Source organism: Nicotiana attenuata, unplaced genomic scaffold, assembly GCF_001879085.1.
Source record: "Nicotiana attenuata strain UT unplaced genomic scaffold, NIATTr2, whole genome shotgun sequence".
NCBI lineage: Eukaryota > Viridiplantae > Streptophyta > Magnoliopsida > Solanales > Solanaceae > Nicotiana > Nicotiana attenuata.
The window spans coordinates 135,158-156,900 of NW_017670642.1; the positions used below are offsets into that span (position 1 = coordinate 135,158).

The 21,743-nt window shown below is 37.2% G+C and overlaps 1 protein-coding gene across 5 annotated transcripts; it reads right to left on the bottom strand.

Annotated features, from left to right (window-relative positions):
• Positions 1-2,287: 2,287 nt before the first annotated feature.
• On the bottom strand, positions 2,288-11,761 carry LOC109241821 (probable DNA-3-methyladenine glycosylase 2). 5 transcript variants are annotated; one of them, XM_019408630.1, is made up of 4 exons: positions 10,504-11,761; positions 9,641-9,911; positions 8,150-8,409; positions 2,288-2,706 (listed from the first exon to the last, which is right to left on the bottom strand). In XM_019408630.1, the coding sequence occupies exons 1-2, from the start codon at positions 11,568-11,570 to the stop codon at positions 9,881-9,883; spliced, it is 1,098 nt and encodes a 365-aa protein (XP_019264175.1). In that variant the 5' UTR covers positions 11,571-11,761; the 3' UTR covers positions 2,288-2,706; positions 8,150-8,409; positions 9,641-9,880. The 5 variants fall into 5 exon arrangements, with proteins under 5 accessions (XP_019264175.1, XP_019264178.1, XP_019264176.1 ...); XM_019408633.1 differs by lacking the exon at positions 8,150-8,409 and adding an exon at positions 9,334-9,561; XM_019408631.1 differs by lacking the exon at positions 8,150-8,409.
• Between the last annotated feature and the right edge of the window lie 9,982 nt (positions 11,762-21,743).

Genomic DNA, 21,743 nt, shown 5'->3' on the forward strand with positions numbered 1-21,743 from the left:
ACATGCAGATATGAAGAGTCCCGAATTAAAATATGGTTCTTTTGGACGCAAACAACGAAAATATGTGGGCAAAAAAGTTAGTGACCAAAATATGTATAACGCCCTTTAAAGGGCGCTATACCTTAACGGCCGTTTGCCCAGTTAAAGTATAGCGCCCTTTAAAAGGGCGTTATACATATAGCGCCTTTTATTAAGGTGCTATACTGAATTTGAAAAGACAGGAGGGTATAGCGCCGTAATAAAAGGCGCTATACATATTTTGTGGGCCCACCAATAACTTTTCTGCGCTTAACTGACTGAACAAAAATTCAAATGTGTATAGCGCCCTTATTAAAGGCGTTATACCTCAAAAATTCAACCCCCATTGCCTTATTTAAATACGCTTAGGACTTTGTAAAAAATCATTCAGAAAAATTCTCTCAAGTCTTATGAAATTTTTGTTCCTTAAGTTGTTTTGCATTTTGTCATAATGTCTGAAGAGCGAAGAATTAGGGTTACATTATATTGGGGGTTGGGAGGGGGGGGGGGGATGAGGTTGTGGTGGCGAATAACTCAATAAGCTATAGTTTATCTCCATAGTCTCAATGTTAAGTTGCCACTTAACATGGAGTACGATCCATTGGTATCGTTGTTATGTAAAAAAATGAGTGTGAGCAAATGTTCGGTGAATACCGGAAGATATCTGTATCCTGTGACTCCGCAAGGGGTTGCTTGTCCTGCTGAGTTTAACATCGAAGATGATGAAACTCTGAGAGATTTTTTGAGGACAATACCGAAAATTTATTGTGATAAAACTGTTGGAAATGTACATCAAGGCTGAAGACATTCGCAATAATGAGGTTGTGCAAAGCAGGGAAATCCCTCAATAATCGGGTGGTTATTTTGGAGCAGTTTTATCCGAACAGGTTCCGGCTGAAAGAGTTTGGCCTGATCTAAACTTATCTCCACGAGCGAATGAGGAAATAATTTCTCTCCTACTTTACATAATACACAAGACGAGTAGTAAACTTTAATTTTCCTTTGTGTTGCGATGTTTATTTTGCTGTATTGAATTTGTATTAACACCCATATATTCCACAGGGGTATAGCGCCTTAATAAACGACGCTATATTGCCTGTCTTTTCAAATTCCAGTATAACGCCCTTTTAAAGGGCGCTATACCTTAACTGGGCAAACGGCCGTTAAGGTATAGCACCCATTAAAAGGGCGTTATACATATTTTGGTCACTAACTCTTTTTTCCACACATTTTCGTCGTTTGAGTCCAAAAGAACCACATTTTGGTTCCGGACTCCATATATGAAGGTCCTATGCTTCCCGTTTCACCTTTTGCCAAATAGCTCAAGGGTGGCAGGATGAATGAATTCTCCCTACAGGGCTAATAAAGTTGGTGTATTTATATTTATATATATCATACGCAGATGTTTTCCGAACACATTCTTGGGCCCTTAGGCTCTTTCAACCAAAGATAGTGACTCATTTGTAATACCCAAATCCAGAAGCATGACGTGAGAATGGTCATTCAGAGATCATTATCATTCTGTCATTAAACTATCCTCAATAATTGCTATCATAGAAGTAGTCTTAAGGAATAAGATTGCAAACACTTTTTCTGGATGGTGGGTAATTCATTGCAAAGTTAAAAAGAATGAGATCAGGTTTGGATTTCTGTATTTCCGCCAAAAGCAACGGAATAAGTTCCTCTGCAAGATAAGGGTTATCTCCGATTGCTTAGCAGCTTTTGAAGATGAGATGACGCTGACACAACCCCATCCCCATTATCTTAATCTGTCTTTAGTTTTGGCTGCCCATTGCTCATAAATAATTCAGGTTGATGCAAGAAGAACCTGCTGACACAAACTTGGCAACCCAAATGGACAACCCCTAATAGCCCGTATGCCCAATAAAGCCAGTTTTAAAAAATACTATAAGTTGATGCGAAGCTCTTGATTATTCTATCCAATAATTGCCATCTCCTATTAACATAGCCAACAACTAACTCTGCACATCATAATTCAGGCGAATATGAAGAAATTATCAAAAAAAATTGTCTCGGCTGGAGCTGGAAATTGAAACTGACCTACAATTTTCATCCCACCTAATTGACTACTAGACCACGCCCCTTGATTGCTAAAGTTCAAACCTTTCTAAACGCAGCAGCAACGAAAACACATAACCCAAAATTGGCAGGCCACAAAAGCCCATACCAGCATGTTTCTCATACCCAAATAGCAAGACTAAGATGGGAAAAAACGAAGACGAAGAGCTATATCACCAACACTGCTAAAAATCATGAAGACGAATTCGCTGCAATAGGGATAATTCCTGACAATTCAACTAAAAGCAATTCATTCCACTGCCTTCTACATTTCATCATTGGGCCAAAAGAAATAAGAGCGGACCAAATTTTAAATAAACACAATATTAAGCATTATATTACCCTTTTTACCATGATAATGCAGTTCCCTACAAATATCATGAGGGTCTGCTATTTACAAATCCTTTACAACACCTACTTTCCTGCAACTCTTACTGACAAACTTGAAAAACTGAAGCACAATTGCTTGTCAACGTAACTTCAGAATCTCTATCATAAAAGCTCAATACTAACATAAGAGACTATTGGCGCCCAGATACCTCAGAAACCTCTTCTCAATTCGCTTTGTTCCCGCCTCAACCCTTCAATCATTGGCCCCAAATGCAAGCCCTAATACCAAAATATTAATGACACAATATCAGTATCCTGGTATGTCCCCCAAATAACTAAAACATGGACAGAAATCAAACATAACAACCCGGCATAGTTCAGCAAAATAAAAGTGAAAGGAACAAAACTTCACTCCTTAGATCAGATGGTTCTCCTTCTAATGCCGGAGGAAAGGTAATCATACTTTCAGACTAAAAGAAATAACTTTTCCATACGGATAAAATATACAACAGTAACACATTATCAGACCACTCGGGGAGGTTAACTCCACGAGAAGAGAAATAATTTATTTATGATTCAAGGATCAGAGCTAATAATATTCATGCCCTGAGAGGGTAAAACTCCTCTTCTCTGAACAAATAATATAAATTCCTGCCTGCATCCATTTTGAGTGGTGCAGTTAGTAGGAATATAACAGTGACAAATATAAACCCGCAGGGATTCATTCTAGAAGAGTGCAACGCACAATGTGTGGATTAAGTGCACGTTACAGGTTTGAAATGCTACAGAAAAAAAACTGGTATTTAAGTGGATAAGGATGGAGGGGGAGCCCATTACCTGTCAGAATTTCGAACCGTACATCACTTGCCTTTGGAGATTTCTAGATTATTCCCCAAAAGAACAGTGAAAATATACATCTTTCCTCCCTATGTTAGGTGGAAGGAGAGCTCAATCCCTACCAAAATGTACATGGTACTCGTAGCACAAGTATCAAGAGGATTCTCTGTCAAATCTTTCTCCCTCTATGCAAGGCGAATGAGTACATTACTCCACTTGGATCTCCACCAGCCATTAAGCAGATGTTTAGGCTTCTAATATTAGGGTTGCTTGATGTTATTACGCTTTTGTTTCTTCTTTTTTTTTGGTCTATTTGACGTTTAGCTTTTGTCGTGTGTGTCCCTTTTTGTAATTACTAGTATCTATAAACGTGCGTTGCACGTTAATAATGACACGTGATGATTTATATATTTATTTATATGAAGGAACAAAAAAAGTTAATTAATGAGAGAAATTTCATGTATACTAATACAACAATCATTTAAATGCCGAAAAATATTATTACATTAGCATAATACATGAATTTAAAATAAAAGGACATCATCAAAACTTACACAAATGATCAATTTTGTCATGTTAGTTAGATAATTATGTATTATAGTTTAAAAGTATACAATGTGATGGTATCTTAACGAACACTTCTTTGTGGACAATATTTTTTTTGTGTATGTTTCCTCCTAATGCTTTGGTTGCTCTGCCTTAACCAAAACTCTTGTTGTTGATCTCGATGTCCCTCTTGAAAGTGCAATATACAGTTGTTCGTGCAAGAAAACATATTGCGGTAAAAATAGTTCAATATTTAGGATGTTTGTCCTTGTGCTTTATTTGTTGTATTTGCAAAATATAAACATACTAAAAATTATTTCGCACAAATTTAAAAGGATATTCCTTAGTTTCGGAAGACAAAAGTTGAATTCAGGGATAAGAATATACTTAGAAGCACATTGACCAGTATCATAATTTTGCATGTATGACGTTATTGTCAAAATTTCTATATACCATCTGTGTGCTATTACGTAAGCTATTCGGTGTATCTAAGTTTTTCAGTAGCATGACATACATATTTTTTTCAAAATAAACCTATATACAATAGAAGATCAATTTTAACTTAGTCTATTATATATATGGTGACACTAACATAAGTAAGAAATAATAAACTTGACAACAAACAGTATGGTAGAAGGCCATTTGGTATTAAAGTATTTAAGTATTCTACTTGGTAGCAATTATTGGTATCATTTTCTGTTGAGCTGGAAAAAAAAATTGTAATCAATCTTTTATTTAGTTGATCAACATATTCATTTCTGCTAGCTAAGATATCTTTTTAATTCTATCATGCGATTTGCACAAATTGCGTTTTAATCTAATGATAAAAATTATTTCTCTTACTAAATGCACTACTATTACCATTGGGATTGATAACCAAGTGTTCAGGAAAGATCAAATCATCTTTTATTGGATGCTCTTCTTCGTTTCCGACACGAAGCAAGAAGATACTACATACTGAATCTGTTATCACTTTATATTTCTTGTCAGTTGAATCTTTTTCATTTGAGGCAGAAGTATAACTTTGGCAAGCTAGCTTTTACCGTCTCTGCTTTTGTCGATTTTGGAACTACTGGTAGTACTTAACAGAAATCACCTCCCAAACCATTAATTTTCCACCAAACGGTTCATTAATAAGAACTCCGGACAATTATTTCGATCGTTTGACACTTCGCCATAAGTGCTTCATCCTATATTATCAATTTTGCTTTTCTTATAAATTTAGCACCATTGCTCTGCTTTGATATATTTGTGATGGTTATTTAAGTTATTTGAAGAGGTATATCAAATCTAAAGTGGGCGGCCTCACAATAAAATCGTTGTTGGTACACCACTTGCTATTATTGCTACCAGCGTCATGCCTGTTGATATGATATTTGCAAGTAATGCATGAGATAGAAATATTATTTCGATTCCGTCGGAGGCATCTACAAGGAATAATCCCGTTATACCATAGTCGACTCTTTATAACATAGTCTTGAAAGCTTGTTCTTGATTAGGATTTAGCTTTGATTGTGCTTCCTCATTCACTTGTATAGCACTTTGATTCTTAATAATATACTAACCTTTTTACTTTGTGTTCTAACGCTTTTTTTATGGAATAAATTTATATATCCTAAGATTTTTTTTAACTTGAATAAGAATTTTACTCATATGATGAATTGAAAAATAATTAAATTGGATTCTCTTGCTAGTTAATTAATTAAAAGATTTAATTATTTGGTTTTAACATAGAAAATAATTTATTCTATGTTGATTCAGATCTTAATATTAGTTCATCTCTTGTTTTGAATATTTAATCTTAATTATAGTTTTATCAACTATAAATTTTATTTTCAAAGAATAAAAGATTGATATGACATTTTACTTTTAGATCTTTATGTTTGTAGAACCATTAGTGGTATTGACTCTTACCAACCATTTTTTTCTCTTTCTCACACATTTATATTCTTTAATATTTTCTTCGTTGTTGTTTAATAATTGGGTATTTTTCAATATTACACAAAAAATTGATTAAAAAAAATTGTTTGAGTAGCAAAATAGTTCAAATATAATATAAAAATATATTATCATGGGGGTATTTTTTTCTCAATTTCAACTCTTTATGCAGTCCATTACTCTATTTAATATTATTTTTTTGGTATTGGACATTATGGAGTGGTAATGTATTGCCAATACGGAGGATTCTTATGAAATTGAATTTGTTAAACCTTCCTACATATTTTTAATAAGAATATAATAGACAATTTTATTAATTTTAAAATCTTAAATATTAAAAATTAGCAAAGAAGGTATTGTAGTCCAAAAAATAGGTTATTGCAGTTATGTCCTTTCCCAATGAGTTCTTCCGCTTAATATTTTAGGGCTATTTTGGTATATTAATATTGTATTTATGCTTTTATAATAAAATAGACTCTAATTTTTCTAAATAAATTTGGACAATAATACATTCTCAAGTTAAATTAGTAATAGGACATTATAATACGTTCTCGAATTAAATTAGTAATAGAAATTTTTAAGAAGTATATCCTAAAAGTAATATGATTACATGACTAAAGATATGTACTTGTTCAATTTTATATGAATTAGACCGCCCAAAAATAATTATACTAATAGGATTCCTAAAGTGTAGTATTATGTCCTAAAACTAATAGGATTATAAAACTAATATCTAGAATTTCGATTATGCCCTTTTATTATAAGTTATTATGCTTAATATTATAAGGTTATTTTTGTAAATCGACATTGTATTCATTCTTTTATAATAATATAGATGAATATGTAAATTGGTCCTTGGTAATGTTTAAATGTCAGTGTATTAAATGTCTGTCCCATATTAAGCTTTATTCTTTCATAAATGATGATGCTGAGGATGACATTGTAACTCTTGATCCTTCTTGTTTTACTGTTCAGGAATATGGTCCATGGTTTCATCTACCATTAGCCGAATAGTGTGGAGTTGTTGGGCCATCTCATCGAAGGAGGCATTAATATCTCTTCTCGGTGGCATTTTTCTTTTTGGAATGGAATTTAGTATATGAAAGAGGTGAATATAAGCACGTTTGTCAAAGGCGAAAAGCTCTAAAAAGCGCTCCAGGTCTATTGGGGCTTTAAGCACAAAGCGCAACAAGTGTGGGCTTTAGTTAAAAAAGGCGCAGCGAAGGAATATAAATATATTATGAATAAATTTTTACTATTTTCTTTATATATATATATATATATATATATATATATATATATATAAATTAAGAAAAGAGTAAAATTTTATTCATAATGTTTTCCTTATCAACTAATACACTTATTTGCCGATCATATTTGTTGTTTCATAATGCTTGATTCAAAAAGAACTCATGAGCAATGAGTGTACATGCCTACGTGCCTTGCCTACACTGAAGAGCAATTTAAGCGAGGCGAAGCGCACTCCCTGAGCTTTTCAGATCTTAAGCTCGCCTTAAATGAGCCTTTGACAACATTAAGGAGATCGTGAGAGGTGTGTTACGTTTTACACAGAGAGAATAAAAAAGGTGTAAAGGTGATATTTTATTTGAAGTTATAGCTAATGGCAAGCGATGGTGAAAAGTTATGAATGAATTGAAAAGGGTGGTTTTAAACAGACACGTTGATTCAAAAATGTATAGTAGACATTTAACAACACTCGAAAATTAGTCCTCATGGATGAATGTGTTAAAGTTCAACATCTACACCTTTAAAAGCAAATACTTAGCTCCAAAACATTTAAATTTTGTTGCAAATAAGCTCACATGCACCACATGTTACATCTAATTATTTAATAAAAAAGGCTACATCTAATCATGAATTTCACATTTATTTCTTATAAGATTATGATGCCTAATTGGATCCTTATTTAGTAGTTGCAATTATTGGTGCTCATTTTCATTTAATATTTATCACTTCGTCTCTAAACACGGAATAAATATCATATTTAGTTTTCATTTAATGCATATTTACTTTCTATGTTACTCGAACTTTCTGAAAATGTCGTCGGGTGCGTGTCGGATCCTCCAAAAGTAGTGTTTTTTGGGTAATCAGACAAGGGTGCGGCATCATTTTAGAGAATCCGTGCAACATAGTTTATTTTGCTTAGTGAGACTAGGCAAAGTAATCCGACATCAAAACCCACAGTCTTTGCAAAGTAATTTTGGAATCAACAATGACATAACTGGAAAACCACAGATACGTACGAAATTAATAGAAGATAGTGACCCACCCCTCACCCACAGGGAACCTTTTGATTAAAAAAGAGAGATTGACCATGAACAAAAAGGAAAATTACTACACACAGATATCTAATCAATCTCAACAGGATTGACTAAGGTACCTTCTTCATTTTGCTTCAATAATTCCTCTGGGAAGTCACCTCTAAGAATTTGAACCTTGAACATGACACTCTTATTTGAACTTTTAAGAAGTTCAAATACAAGAGCATCTCCCTCCTCCAGGTTATTGTATTTAACAAAAAATTTTATGCCCTATTAAGTCTCTTCTTTTTCTGCTATTAAGAGACATTGTCCATCGATCCCCTTCACGACATATAACAGACGGCACCGCAACATCTTGAAGATGATTATAGACTTCTCCCTGCAGATTTTTGTGCAGCAAAGGAGTCCCAAGTGAGTAAGTTGTTGTATCTTAATCTTACCCTCCTCATTTTTTATGCTTTGTGCTCAAAAATACTATCTACCCAGTCAATGATGTTCCTAATCTGGAGGTTTTGGCAGAAAACTTATACTGCAGCATCGATTCTTTCCTAACAACTTATGTAGCACAAAAACTTGGTGCTAAATTAAGATCAACAGAAATCTGGAATGGTGTAACTAAGAAGTTCCAAAAAAGCCTTGCTACTTGCAGATGCTATATCAACAATATGTTAGATAGCATTCCTACCTACTACATGTCACTCTTTTCCATCCCAAGTAAGGTGCAAAAGCAACTGGACAAGATAAGAAGAACCTTCCTGAGGAAGGTAACAGTAAGGAGCACAAGTGCCAGTTGGTAAAGTGGTCAAAAGGTAGTGACTGCAACGCATGGAGTTCAAAGTCAATGGTGCACCATGCTATCAAGGGCCTCTCATGGTGTTGGTCTCTGGAAGAGTATACAAAAACTTTGGGACGAGTTCTTTCAGGTTTGGGTATTAGAGATCTTGCTGCGCAAAGCAAATGTATATTAATGAAATGGCTATGGAAAAAGGTAGTGACTGCAACGCATGGAGTTCAAAGTCAATGGTGCACCATGCTATCAAGGGCCTCTCATGGTGTTGGTCTCTGGAAGAGTATACAAAAACTTTGGGACGAGTTCTTTCAGAACATTTCTTTTTGTAGGCAATGGATAACACATCAATATTTGGAAAGACAAATGGCTGGATAACTCAACTCTAAAGAATGACTTTCCAAACTTTTCCAGTTTCCTGTGCCTCATATTCTACCATTTCACATAATAGAGAAGGTAGCACCTGAAAACTACACTTCAGAAGATACGGACATGATTGGGAGCTTGAGGACCTACTTGCAAGACTGGAGAGTTGCACAGTAAATGAGCAGACGGCTGATAGCCTAAGGTGGGGCAATAAGACTGATGGTACATATTCTGTTAAAGCAGGCTACTCACACCTCCGTGCTCAAAATGAGATGGTTGATACTCGGCCCTGGAAACTAATCTGGAAAACAAAGTTACCAATAACGATAATTTTTCTCAGTTTGACAGAGCTTTATGAAGCATGTGACCCAGGACAACCTAAGAGAAAGTGCCATATAAACTGTCAATAGATGTTATATGTGTCACCAAAGTACAGAAACCAATAGACACCTCTTACACTGTACAGCTAGAGCATGTTCCTCTCAGTTTTTGGACTCAGTTGGGGCATTCCAGAGAATATTAAGGATGCCAATGAATGCAAGAATTCTGGGAAAGTTGGTAGATCCATCAAGAAAATCTGGAAAATGATGTCTGCTAGCATTTGTTTGGTGTGTATGGACAGAATGGAATAATAGACGTTCCGATGGAATATCAACTCCAAACCACTCCCTTAAGCCAAGATGCCTTTTATGTCTATTTAGTGGTGCAATCTATCTCCTGTAAATATCCTGTTAAACAGTTTGGACTTTGTTAGTCTGTTAGATTTAGCATAGAACTTCATGTAATGGACCTAACAAACTCTCTTTTGTACTCTCTGCATCTTCTTGATGCCATAAATGAAACTACTTACTCCATAAAAAAAGAAACACAGGCACACACACAACTCCTTAAGCCAAAATCACCAAAGGAAAGCTTTAGTTCTTTGCTCTTACAAAGATTCTAAGTGCAGTTTGTTGTCTTGAATCACACCAAATATATAATATTCATGCAAAATGAAACATTTTAACATACATACATACATACATACATATATATACATACATACATATATACATACATACATACATACATACATACATACATACATACATACATACATACATATATATATATACATACATATATATATATATATATATATATATATATATATATATATATATATATATATATATATATATATATATATATATATGTGTGTGTGTGTGTGTGTGTGTGTGTAAGAAAAAAGAATTTACTTGTGCAATGTGCCATGAATAACACACTGATCATATGCACAGAATATCATATAAACATTCGAAAGCAAAATTGTAAACATACCCGAGGCTGCCAATGCCATCAATAGGCTCCAGAAGTTGCAATTGATGTTGTTCTGGCTCCTGTTGAGGCTCAATTTGCTGCAAAGGCTGCACACTACCACCCTCCATAGCTGCTGCTGCAGTAGCTGGGGTCCCCTTTCCCTCAATAAACCGCCACATATACCATGCCCCGATGGACCGATATGGCCTCCATTTCTCACACAATTGCTCCATTTGCGAAGGCCTAGGCAATTCGTCCAACCCATACAGCATTTGTACTCCTTTCCTAACCCCCAAGTCGCTAACAGGCAACACATCCGGTCTGTGCAGCGAAAATATCATGAACATATGCACTGACCAAGAACCAATCCCTTTCACCATCGAAAGCATTGTAAACAAAGACCTATCATCCATCTTTACAACAGTATCGTCTGCTAAAATCCCTGTTTTATACTTATTTGCAAGGTCATAAAGGTAACTTGCTTTTCTCCCCGAGATACCAATCTGCTTGAGCTGTTGAGCAGATAAGGAGAGAACCATGTCAGGGCAAACAGCATCCTCGCTGCCACAAAGGGAGACGAAACGCGTGTAAATGGAAGTGCCCGCTTTATAAGCTAATTGTTGATAGAGAATACTCTTGCAAAGTGCTAGAAATGGAAGTTGGTGTGAATCAAATGCAGGTAAAGGAAGGGTATCTATTAAGGAGCAAAGAAGTGGGTCCGCTAAGCGCAGATGGCGAAGGGCATTTTCGATTTCTCCATTAGCAGATAATGGTTTGATTACTTGAGGCAAAACCCTTGTTAATTGTGATGCACTCCTCCGGCGATTTTTGGTGATTGTCCCTTTGCCGTTTGATGTGACTACGGATTGCGAGGAATCAGTGGGTTTTTGATTGGTGGATTGGGGGGAGGGAGTGGAAGAGAGTTTACGGATTTTCTGGGGGCGAATGGGGATTTTAGAAGGGTTTGAGGGATTTGGGGGAATATCGACGGGAGGGTTTGTTGATAAAGCGGTGGAATCAGAATTGGGTTGAGATAGGGATGGAGTTTGTGTTTCAGTTATTGATTGTGGTTGGGTTTGCTCGCCCATCAGACAATTGCTAGGGTTATTTTCCTAATGGTGGCGGAGGATTAGGAATTGACGGTGATTGAGAGAGGACACGGCGGCGGTGCGAAGTAAGAAGTCAATACAGTGATGAGTGCGTGAATCTTTTAAGAGCAAAAGTAAAAGGCGTTCCGATTGGCTTCCGTACGATCGTTTTACGGTACTCCGCCTCTTATGAAATTCACATTTGGCACAATCGTTCTTATTGTTATTAAATAATAATTGTAAAGTAAATAAACCAAAAACAGGTATAGAGAGATTAATATATTACTCAATATAATGAACTGAATTTTCTTCTAGTTATAGAAGAAAGGAAGTTGTTGTGTAAGTTGCTACTGCGAGCTGCTATGTAAGTTGCTACTGCAAGCTGTTGTATAAGCTGCTTGTAAGCTCCTACTGCAAGCTGCTATATAAGCTTCTTGTAAGTTGTTATTGTTCCAGCTATAGATAATCTTATACAGGAGTAATATTTATCCACAATGGAGTACCGAAATGATAAGCTTCTTCAGAAGGCTTATTTTCAATATAATACTAAATAGATAAACATATTTACAGTAGAGTCCAATATGGATAAGCTTCTTCAGGAAACATTTATAACAGAGTACTAAATGGACATACATAATATAATATATTTATAACACTCCCTTGGATGTTCATTAAAAGATAATGTGCCTCATTAAAACCTTACTAGGAAAAACTCCGTGGAAAAAAATCCTAGTGAAGGAAAAAGAGCACACATATTTAGTGATACGCATTGCCAGCTGCCTCATTAAAAATTTTATAAGGAAAACCCTTAGTAAGGAAAAAAGAGTGCAGCGCGAATTTTGCTCCCCCTGATGAAAATCTTATTTCACATATTTGAGTCTCTGCATTTCAATCTTGTATACCATCTTCTCAAAAGTTGAAGTTGGTAAAGATTTAGTGAATAAATCTATCGGATTTGTCACTTGACCAGATTTGCTGCACATCGATATTGCCATTTTTTTAGAGATCGTGTGTGAAGAATAACTTTGGTGAAATGTGTTTCATTCTATCTCCTTTTATGAATCCTCCCCTTAATTGGGTTATGCATGCATCGTTGTCTTCGTATAAAACTGTGGGTCTTTTATCACATTCCAACCTATATTTTTCTCGAATAAAATGAATCATTGATCTCAACCATACGCATTCCCTACTTTCTTCATGAATAGCTATTATCTCAGCATGATTTGAAGAAGTAGCAACAATAGATTGCTTTGTGGAGCGCCATGATATGACAATACCTCCATATGTAAAGACATACCCAGTTTGAGATCGAGCTTCATGGAGATCAAATAAATAACCTACACTGCATAACCAACAAAATCTACACTACCTTTGTTAGCATAAATAAACCCATATCAAGAGTTCCCTTTAAATATCGCAATATATGCTTAATCATGTTCCAATGTCTTCGTGTAGGAGAAGAACTATATCTTGCTAGTAAACAAAAAATGCTATTTCAAGCCTTGTAGCATTAGCAAGACACATAAGTGCACCAATTGCACTGAGATAGGGTATTTCAAGACCAAGGTGTTCCTCATCCTCTTCAAGAGGTCGGAATGAATCCTTATTCACTTCAAGTGATCGAACAACCATTTATGTACTCAATGGGTGCACTTAAGATTCTTTCTGTATAGGCAAATTGATGGATAAAGATCGCGTATGCTAAATGTTCAATTTACAGACCAAGACAAAGTTTTGTCTTTCCAAGATCTTTCATCTAAAATTCTTTCTTAAGATATTCAATTGCCTTTTGGAGCTCTTTTGGAGTTCCAACAAGATTTATGTCATCGGTATAACAAATTCTGATTACATTTTCTTGACAAAAATAAATGAACAAATAATATCATTTATGTACCTTCTTTCATCAAATATTCACTGAGGCGATTATACCACAAGCGCTCAAATTGTTTTAAATCGTACGGAAAAAAATTATTTGATCAAGTACATTTCTCGAGACTTTGAATTGTATGCTTCAAGCATTTTAAATCCTTCAGGATCTTCATATAGATTTAATCAAATTAGTCATATAGATTATGACTTGCATTGAAATAGCATGACATCTTTAGGTGTATGCACAATCTTTTTTAATATTGTGCACTATATTATATCAAATATATCGTCGACGATCATTTTGTATCGGTTCCTAAGCGACACTACTAGTTGAGATCTCATCACTTTTTTTATTTTCAGGTATCTGAACCATCTTCTAGAGTTTCATGAAATTTTATGTTGCGGGCTCTTCTAGAGCTCATTTCCTCCTCATTATGATCACTTTGATCATTTGCTCCTATCATTTTTTAAGGAATGTTAACTTTGGAACCGATCAGTTTACTACGCTTCATGCGTGCAGTAAACTTTATCGTTCAGGAATTTTTATTTTAATAGGAGCATTTGCAGCTGAAATATGATATTTAATTTTGAATAAGCAAATGCTTCTGGCGTTTGACTTGAATTATTTTATGAGTGAGGATCATGTTAATGATAATTCGATTCATATAGCATATCTTTCAACTTCTTATTTCATCCCCCAAATGTTAGAAAAACTAACATATATCCTGAATCTTCTTTGGGAACCTATCTTTGTGCATTGTGGTAGAGAAATTAATCATATACCATACATTAACAGTTATTAGATAGTAAAATATTTAGTTTCTGATCCAGAACCAATTGTAAGGGGGTGACTTATCATATCTTGTTGGTCTGATGCATACAAGTGTTGTTGTATGCAATATAGAAATCTTAGATCAACATAGGAAAATTTGTTCTCATAAGATTAATAGGAGGTTTTCAATGTTAAACCAGCTTGGATATAAACCAGCATTATCAAGATGAACTGTCTTGATTTCATAATTTGAAAATTATGCTGGTAATTGAGAAAAACAATTTCAAATGCCAAACTATAGGTTGACAATAAACACACGTGTAACCATCTCATATATGCATCTATAAGTGGTTCACATGATAGGTGAATAAGCTCATATTCACCTTATATATTCCAGAATTCAAGGGACTTAGTCCCAAGCTGGTATAATCAATTTATTATGAGAACAAGCAACATAGGAGAATTCTTGAAGAATCTTCTAATCTGAATTCTCAAATATCTCATTTAAAAATGGCAAATAAAAAACTTCAAGTTTATCATAGCATGTGCTATCTCTTAGTAATCTTCTGATTTACTATGGCATAAACTTTTGCATTAGTAAACTTCTGATTTACTGTGGCTACTTTTGCCTCAGCGAAATTCTGATTTATTGTACTGCTTTTGCATTAGTAAACTTCTTGTTTATTGTGACACATGATGTAGTACAAATTGAAGAATAATGTGGGTAACTTCTCACATACATATTATTTTACCCCCTGTAATTGTGGAAACATAAAAATTTTCAATCTTCCAATTATTTGTAGTCTCAATATGATAGACATTTGTATTAGTAAACTTCAGGTTCACTACAACATATGTTTTTACCATAATCATATAATATGAATGACATATTTGTATATATAAGCTCTTCGAGAGCCTTCATTTATTATCCATAATCTAATATTTATCGGACAATACTAATGTCATGAATCTTCTAGACACACAGTTAGCTCTTCAGGAGTTTTTGATACATTTTGTACTATCAAATGCTCAGACACTTCTGGTATCATGAAAGAAAATCATAATCAAATGAACAATATAAAACACTTGTTTAAGCACAAGAAAATACCTCTTTATAATATTTTCCTGCTTCAGGAGGAAATTTCAATTGTGTTACTTCTTCAGGAGCAAATTTAAAATACGAAAAACTGAGTATATATTCTCTCAATCATATTACCTCTTCTGGAGGTGAATCGTAATATATTTACATCAAGAGCGCGTTCATATTTACAAGCTTTATTAATATTGTCACATTCACTCCAGGGAATGATTAATATTACCAAAAGTTCTCTTCCCCAGGAGATGGAACATAATTATCTAAATGTGCAATAGCCACATTAAATTGTGATGACGTCTAACCTCTTTTAATATATTTTCTAGTTCAGGAGCAAATCAAGGTATGCCTGTAATATAGAGAACTTTCCTCTAACTTATCTTTGTTGTAACTACGACAAGCCTAAATTATCACTTCTGGTGGTCATAGGCATATACTACTTTTGGTGTTTAACAAAATTTAGTTACAATGAGATATATAAAACATCATCATTTCTGGTGGTTGTATATATCTTGCAAACTCTGCTGGAGTTTAAGTGGATCTAATAATGTTATCCACTTTGTAATTCCCTCTGCGATATTACTCTTCATGAGTAAAATTAGAACCTTAATTCAAGATCATGTAAGTGTAAAACAGAATATATAAGTATACAAATTACGGTATTTTAAAATTTATAAGTTGTTCAAGATCACATGTGATAATTATAGTACAAATGACCAGATGGTTATCTAACGATCATCTTACATACATATATATATATATATATATATATATAATCTTATGCAGATTATAAACTTAGCTAGTAGGAAACATGAGTGAATACAAAGGAATGATACTACTTGACAATAGCCATTGTTTTTCTCGTCTTCTCTGTGGCTATGAGTTGCTTCATGCACAAAAAATTAAACTCAAATAAAGTGCTTAAAATATCAGAGTCTCGTGCTGATAACGTATTATAAAATAAAAACAGTAAAGTAAATAAACCGAAAACAAGTATAGAGAGATATTGATATATTATTCAGCTTCAAACTGATGTACATAATGAACTGAAATCTCTTCTATTGTAGAAGAAAGGAAGCTACTGTGCAAGCTGCTACTGCAAGCTGCTTGTAGGTTGCTAGTGCAACCTGTTGTATAAGCTACTTGTAAGTTCCTACTGCAAGCTGATGTATAAGCTTCTTGTGAGTCCAAAACCAAAATATATTTTTTATGGACTCAAAGCACAAAAATAGGTGAAAAACCAACTGATGACCAATTTACGTTAAGGTATAACACATATTTGAATTTTAAATTAGCGGCCGACACAAACCCCAAAACCAAACTAGCAATTATAATAAGTCATTTAAAAGTCATTAATAAGCTAAAATACCAAAATGTAAGGTAGAATAGAACAGTGCGGAAACAAAACACAGTCCGACATCGGGATGTCACCAGTCATGAGCAACTACAACTCGTCTAGAAATATGAAAAGACAACATAGTCTGAAACAAAGTTAATACAAAGCGGAATAGAGATAGGAAGGAGAAGCACTGGGCTGCGAACGCCAAGCAGCTACCTAGTCAACTCCGAAAGCCTGCTGGAAAACAAATCAGCCCTCGCTAGCGTGACCCGAGACTCCTGGATCTGCACACAGGGTGCATGGAGTAATGTGAGTACGCCAACTCAGTAAGTAATAAAAGTAAAGGCAGCTGAGCAATAAGAAAACACGCAAGCCACGTCATAATGCTACAGCAAAGCAGTATAAATCCAAAACAATGCAGTAAAAACAATGAACTCGTAAAAACGACTCAGTTCCAAAAAATCCCTTTTCAAAACTTCTTTCAATAATTTCAAACGAGTGACAAAAAATAGTAAGTAAAAGAACAGAAACGTAAATAGCCCCTCGGGCAACAACATAAATCAACAACCGCCCCTCGGGCCAAATATCAATAGAACCAGCCTCTCGGCTACCTCACAATCACTCGTAATCAGCCCCTCGGGGCAATAACATGAACAACAACAGCCCCTCGGGCAATATCACATCTCACACTGGGTACCCGCGCTCACTGGGGGTGTACAGACTCCGGAGGAGCTCCTACAGCCCAAGCGCTAACATAAGTCATCTCGTGGCATAACAAATCAGGCCCTCGGCCTCTCATATATCAAATCACTGTAACACGCTGCGGCGCGCAGCCCGATCCCATAACATCCTCACAACATAGGCCATCGGCCTCACTCAGTCAGAACTCACTCAAGCCCCTCGGGCTGACAGTAAAGCAGGTACTCGGCTCAAAATATCATTTATGAAATCAAAAGGAGTGAATTAAACCGAGTTATGAAAAACAGTAAGATCATAGCATGACTGAGTGTAAATATCAAACCGAAAACGGTGAGGAAAACAGTAGTAAAAGCCCCTAAGGGTCCAAACAATCGGCACAAGGCCCAAACACGGAATTTAGCCCCAAACATAGTAATATTTTTCCAAAACACAATAATATTAAACAGTGTTCAATCGAATACACGACTTAACAGTCGTACGGGACAGACCAAGTCATAATCCCCAACGGTGCACGAACCCACGCTCGTCATCCAGCGTGTGCATCACCTCAAAATAGCACAACTGAAATCCGGGGTTTCATACCCTCAGGACAACATTTACGATCATTACTTATCTCAATCCGGTCCAAATTCTAGCCTGTGATGCCTTTGCCTCTCGTATCGGCCTCCAAATGCTCCAAATCTATCCAAAGCCAGAATATACTCATCAATATATGCTAAAGGAACAAAGCCCACTCGAAAATAACCAATTTACACCAAAAATCCCGAAATTGACCAAACCCGACCCCCGTGCCCACGTCTCGAAATCCATTAAAAGTCACATCAATAGAATCCTTACACTATCACGAGTTCGTACATATCAAATATACCAAAATTCGACCACAAACGGCCCCTCAAATCCCTAATCAAAGGCCTCCAATTTCAAGCCCTCGTTCTTCAATTTCAACCACTAATTTCCATAAATTACAAGCCTAATCCGTGAAATAACACCATAGAAATGAGTTTTAGGTTCAACAATGTTACCTCAACGAAGTTCCCTTGAATTCCCTCTTCAAAATCTCCCAAAAAGCTCCAAAATCGATTTAAAAATGGTGAAGAAGAGCTGAAAATCGCGAAGTCCATTATTTATATGTTCTGCCCAAGAAATACCACATCTGCGGTCAAGATCATCGCACCTGCGGTCCCAGGTGCGCACCTGTGGAAATCACTTATCCGCCCAATCTCGCACCTGCGCTCAAACATCCGCACCTGCGCTATCGCAGGTGCGCCCAAAGCTCCGCATCTGCAGCTCCTACCCTTTTCCACTTTGGCCGCATCTGCGGCCCTTAAACGCATCTGCGGTGTCGCACCTGCGGTCCCCAATCCGCAGGTGCGGAAACAACAGAAGCAGAAAATTCTACAACTGCTCTAAAACTCCAAACTCCCCATCAACCATCCAAATCCATCCCGAGGCCCTCGGGACCTCAACCAAACACGCCAACAAGTCACATAACACTATTCAAACTTGTACCAACCCTCAGAACACTCAAAACAACGCCAGAACACCAAATCACCCTCGGATTCAAGCCTAAGGATTCCAAAAACTTCTGAATTCCACTTTTGATCAAAAAGTCTATCAAACCTCATCCGAATGACCTGAAATTTTGCACACACGTCCCAATTGACACAACGGACCTACTCCAATTTCCGGAATTCCCTTCTGACCCCTATATAAAAATCTCCGCTACCAACCGGAAAACGCCAAAATTCCAATTTCGCTAATTCAAGCCTAAATCTACCCTGGACCTCCAAAACACATTCCGATCACGCTCCTAAGTCCCAAATCACCTCACGAAGCTATCCGAATCATAAAAACCAAATTCTGAGATCGTTTGCTCACAAGTCAACTTCTGGTTGACTTTTCCAACTAAAAGACCAACTTAAGAGACTAAGTGTCTCAAACCTTTCCAAAAACCATTCCGAATTCAAACCGACTAACCCGATACCATATAACACAAATGAACAAAGCATAAAGAAGCTGAAAGGGGGGAAACGGAGCGGTAACTCATGAAAGGACCAGCCGGGTCGTTATATCCTCCCCCTCTTAAACAAACGTTCGTCCTCGAACGAGTCAAGAAATATACCTGAAGCCTCAAATAGGTGAGGATATCTGCTCCGCATCTCCCGCTTGGTCTCCCAGGTAGCCTCCTCTACAGGCCGACCTCTCCACTGCACTTTCACTGAAGCTATATCCTTTGATCTAAACTTTCGAACCTGACGCTCCAAAATAGCTGCTGGCTCCACATCATAGGTCAAATCACCCTCTAACTGAACCGTGCTGAAATCCAGAACATGAGACCGATCTCCAATATACTTCCAGAGCATAGAAGCATGAAATATCGGATGCACACTCGACAAGCTGGGTGGCAAGGCAAGCTCATAAGCCACCTCCCCAATCCTCCAAAGCACCTCAAAAGGCTCAATGAACCGAGGACTCAATTTACCCTTCTTCCCAAATCTCATAACACCCTTCAGGGGTGAAACCTTCAGTAGAACCTTCTCCCCAACCGTATAGGACACATCACAAACCTTCCTGTCGGCATAACTCTTTTGTCTCGACTGCGCTGTACGAAACCTCTCCTGAATCACCTTCACCTTGTCCAACGCATCCTGCACTAAGTCTGTACCCAAAAGCCTGGCCTCACCCAGCTCGAACCATCCAACTGGAGATCTACACCACCTCCCATATAGAGCCTCATATGGAGCCATCTGAATACTCGACTGGTAGCTGTTGTTATAAGCAAACTCTGCGAGCGGTAGAAACTGATCCCATGAACCACCGAAGTCAATCACACAAGCGCGTAACATGTCCTCCAATATCTGAATAGTGCACTCGGACTGCCTGTCCGTCTGAGGGTGAAAAGTTGTGCTCAACTCAACCTGAGTACCCAACTCTCTCTGCACGGCCCTCCAAAACTGCAAAGTAAATTGAGTGCCCCTATCAGAAATGATGGAAACTGGGACACCATGCAAGCGAACAATCTCCCGGATATAGATCTCTGCCAACCGCTCCGAAGAATAGGTAGTACAAATAGGAATGAAGTGCGCGGACTTGGTCAGCCGATCCACAATCACCCAAATAGCATCGAACTTCTTCAAAGTCCGTGGGAGCCCAACTACAAAGTCCATGGTGATACGCTCCCATTTCCACTCTGGAATCTCTATCTGCTGAAGTAAGCCACCCGGTCTCTGATGCTCATATTTCACCTGCTGACAATTGAGGCACCGAGCTACAAATCCCACAATGTCCTTCTTCATTCTTCTCCACCAGTAATGCTGTCTCAAATCCTGATACATCTTCGCGGCACCAGGATGGATGGAATACCGCGAGCTATGGGCCTCCTCCAGAATCAACTCCCGAAGCCCATCAACATTGGGCACGCATATCCGGCCCTGCATCCTCAATACCCCATCATCGCCAATGGTCACATCTCTGGCATCGTCGTGCTGAACTCTGTCCTTAAGGACAAGCAAGTGAGGATCATCATACTGGCGCTCTCTGATGCGATCAAATAAGGAAGACCGAGAAATCACACAAGCTAATACCCGACTGGGCTCCGAAAATATCCAACCTCACAAACTAATTGGCCAAGGCCTGAACATCTACTGCAAGAGGTCTCTCCCCAACAGGAATATACGCCAAACTCCCCATACCCACCGCCTTCCTACTCAAGGCATCGGCCACCATATTGGCCTTCCCCGGATGGTACAAGATAGTAATATCATAGTCCTTTAGCAGTTCCAACCATCTCCGCTGCCTCAAATTGAGATCCTTCTGTTTGAACAAGTGCCGGAGGCTACGATGATCAGTAAACACCTCACAAGACACACCATAAAGATTATGCCTCCAAATCTTTAACGCATGAATAATGGCAGCCAACTCCAAATCATGAACAGGGTAGTTCTTCTCATGGGGCTTCAACTGACGAGAAGCATAAGCAATAACTCTACCCTCCTGCATCAACACACATCCAATACCCACTCTCGAAGCATCACAAAATACTGTATATGAACCTGTAGTTGATGGTAAAACTAACACTGGAGCCGTGGTCAAGGCAGTCTTGAGATTCTGAAAGCTCGTCTCACACTCATCCGACCACATGAAAGGAGCACCCTTCTGAGTCAACTTGGTCAAGGGTGATGCAATAGATGAAAATCCCTGAACGAACCGGCGGTAATAACCCGCCAAACCAAGAAAACTACGCATCTCTGTGGCTGAGGACGGTCTGGGCCAACTCTGAACCGCCTCTATCTTCTTCGGATCAACCTAAATACCCTCGCTGGACACCATGTGCCCCAAGAAAGCCACTGAACTGAGCCAAAACTCACATTTGGAGAACTTTGCATAAAGCTTCTCCTCCCT

What these genes read in the sequence shown, in the direction of transcription:
- LOC109241821 (XM_019408631.1), bottom strand. Translation starts at nt 11,570, where the DNA reads ATGGGCGAGCAAACCCAACCACAATCAATAACTGAAACACAAACTCCA. An exon ending in GATGGCATTGGCAGCCTCGG is followed by an intron (nt 9,912 to 10,503) that starts GTATGTTTACAA and finishes ACTGTTTAACAG; the next exon opens with GATATTTACAGGAGATAGAT.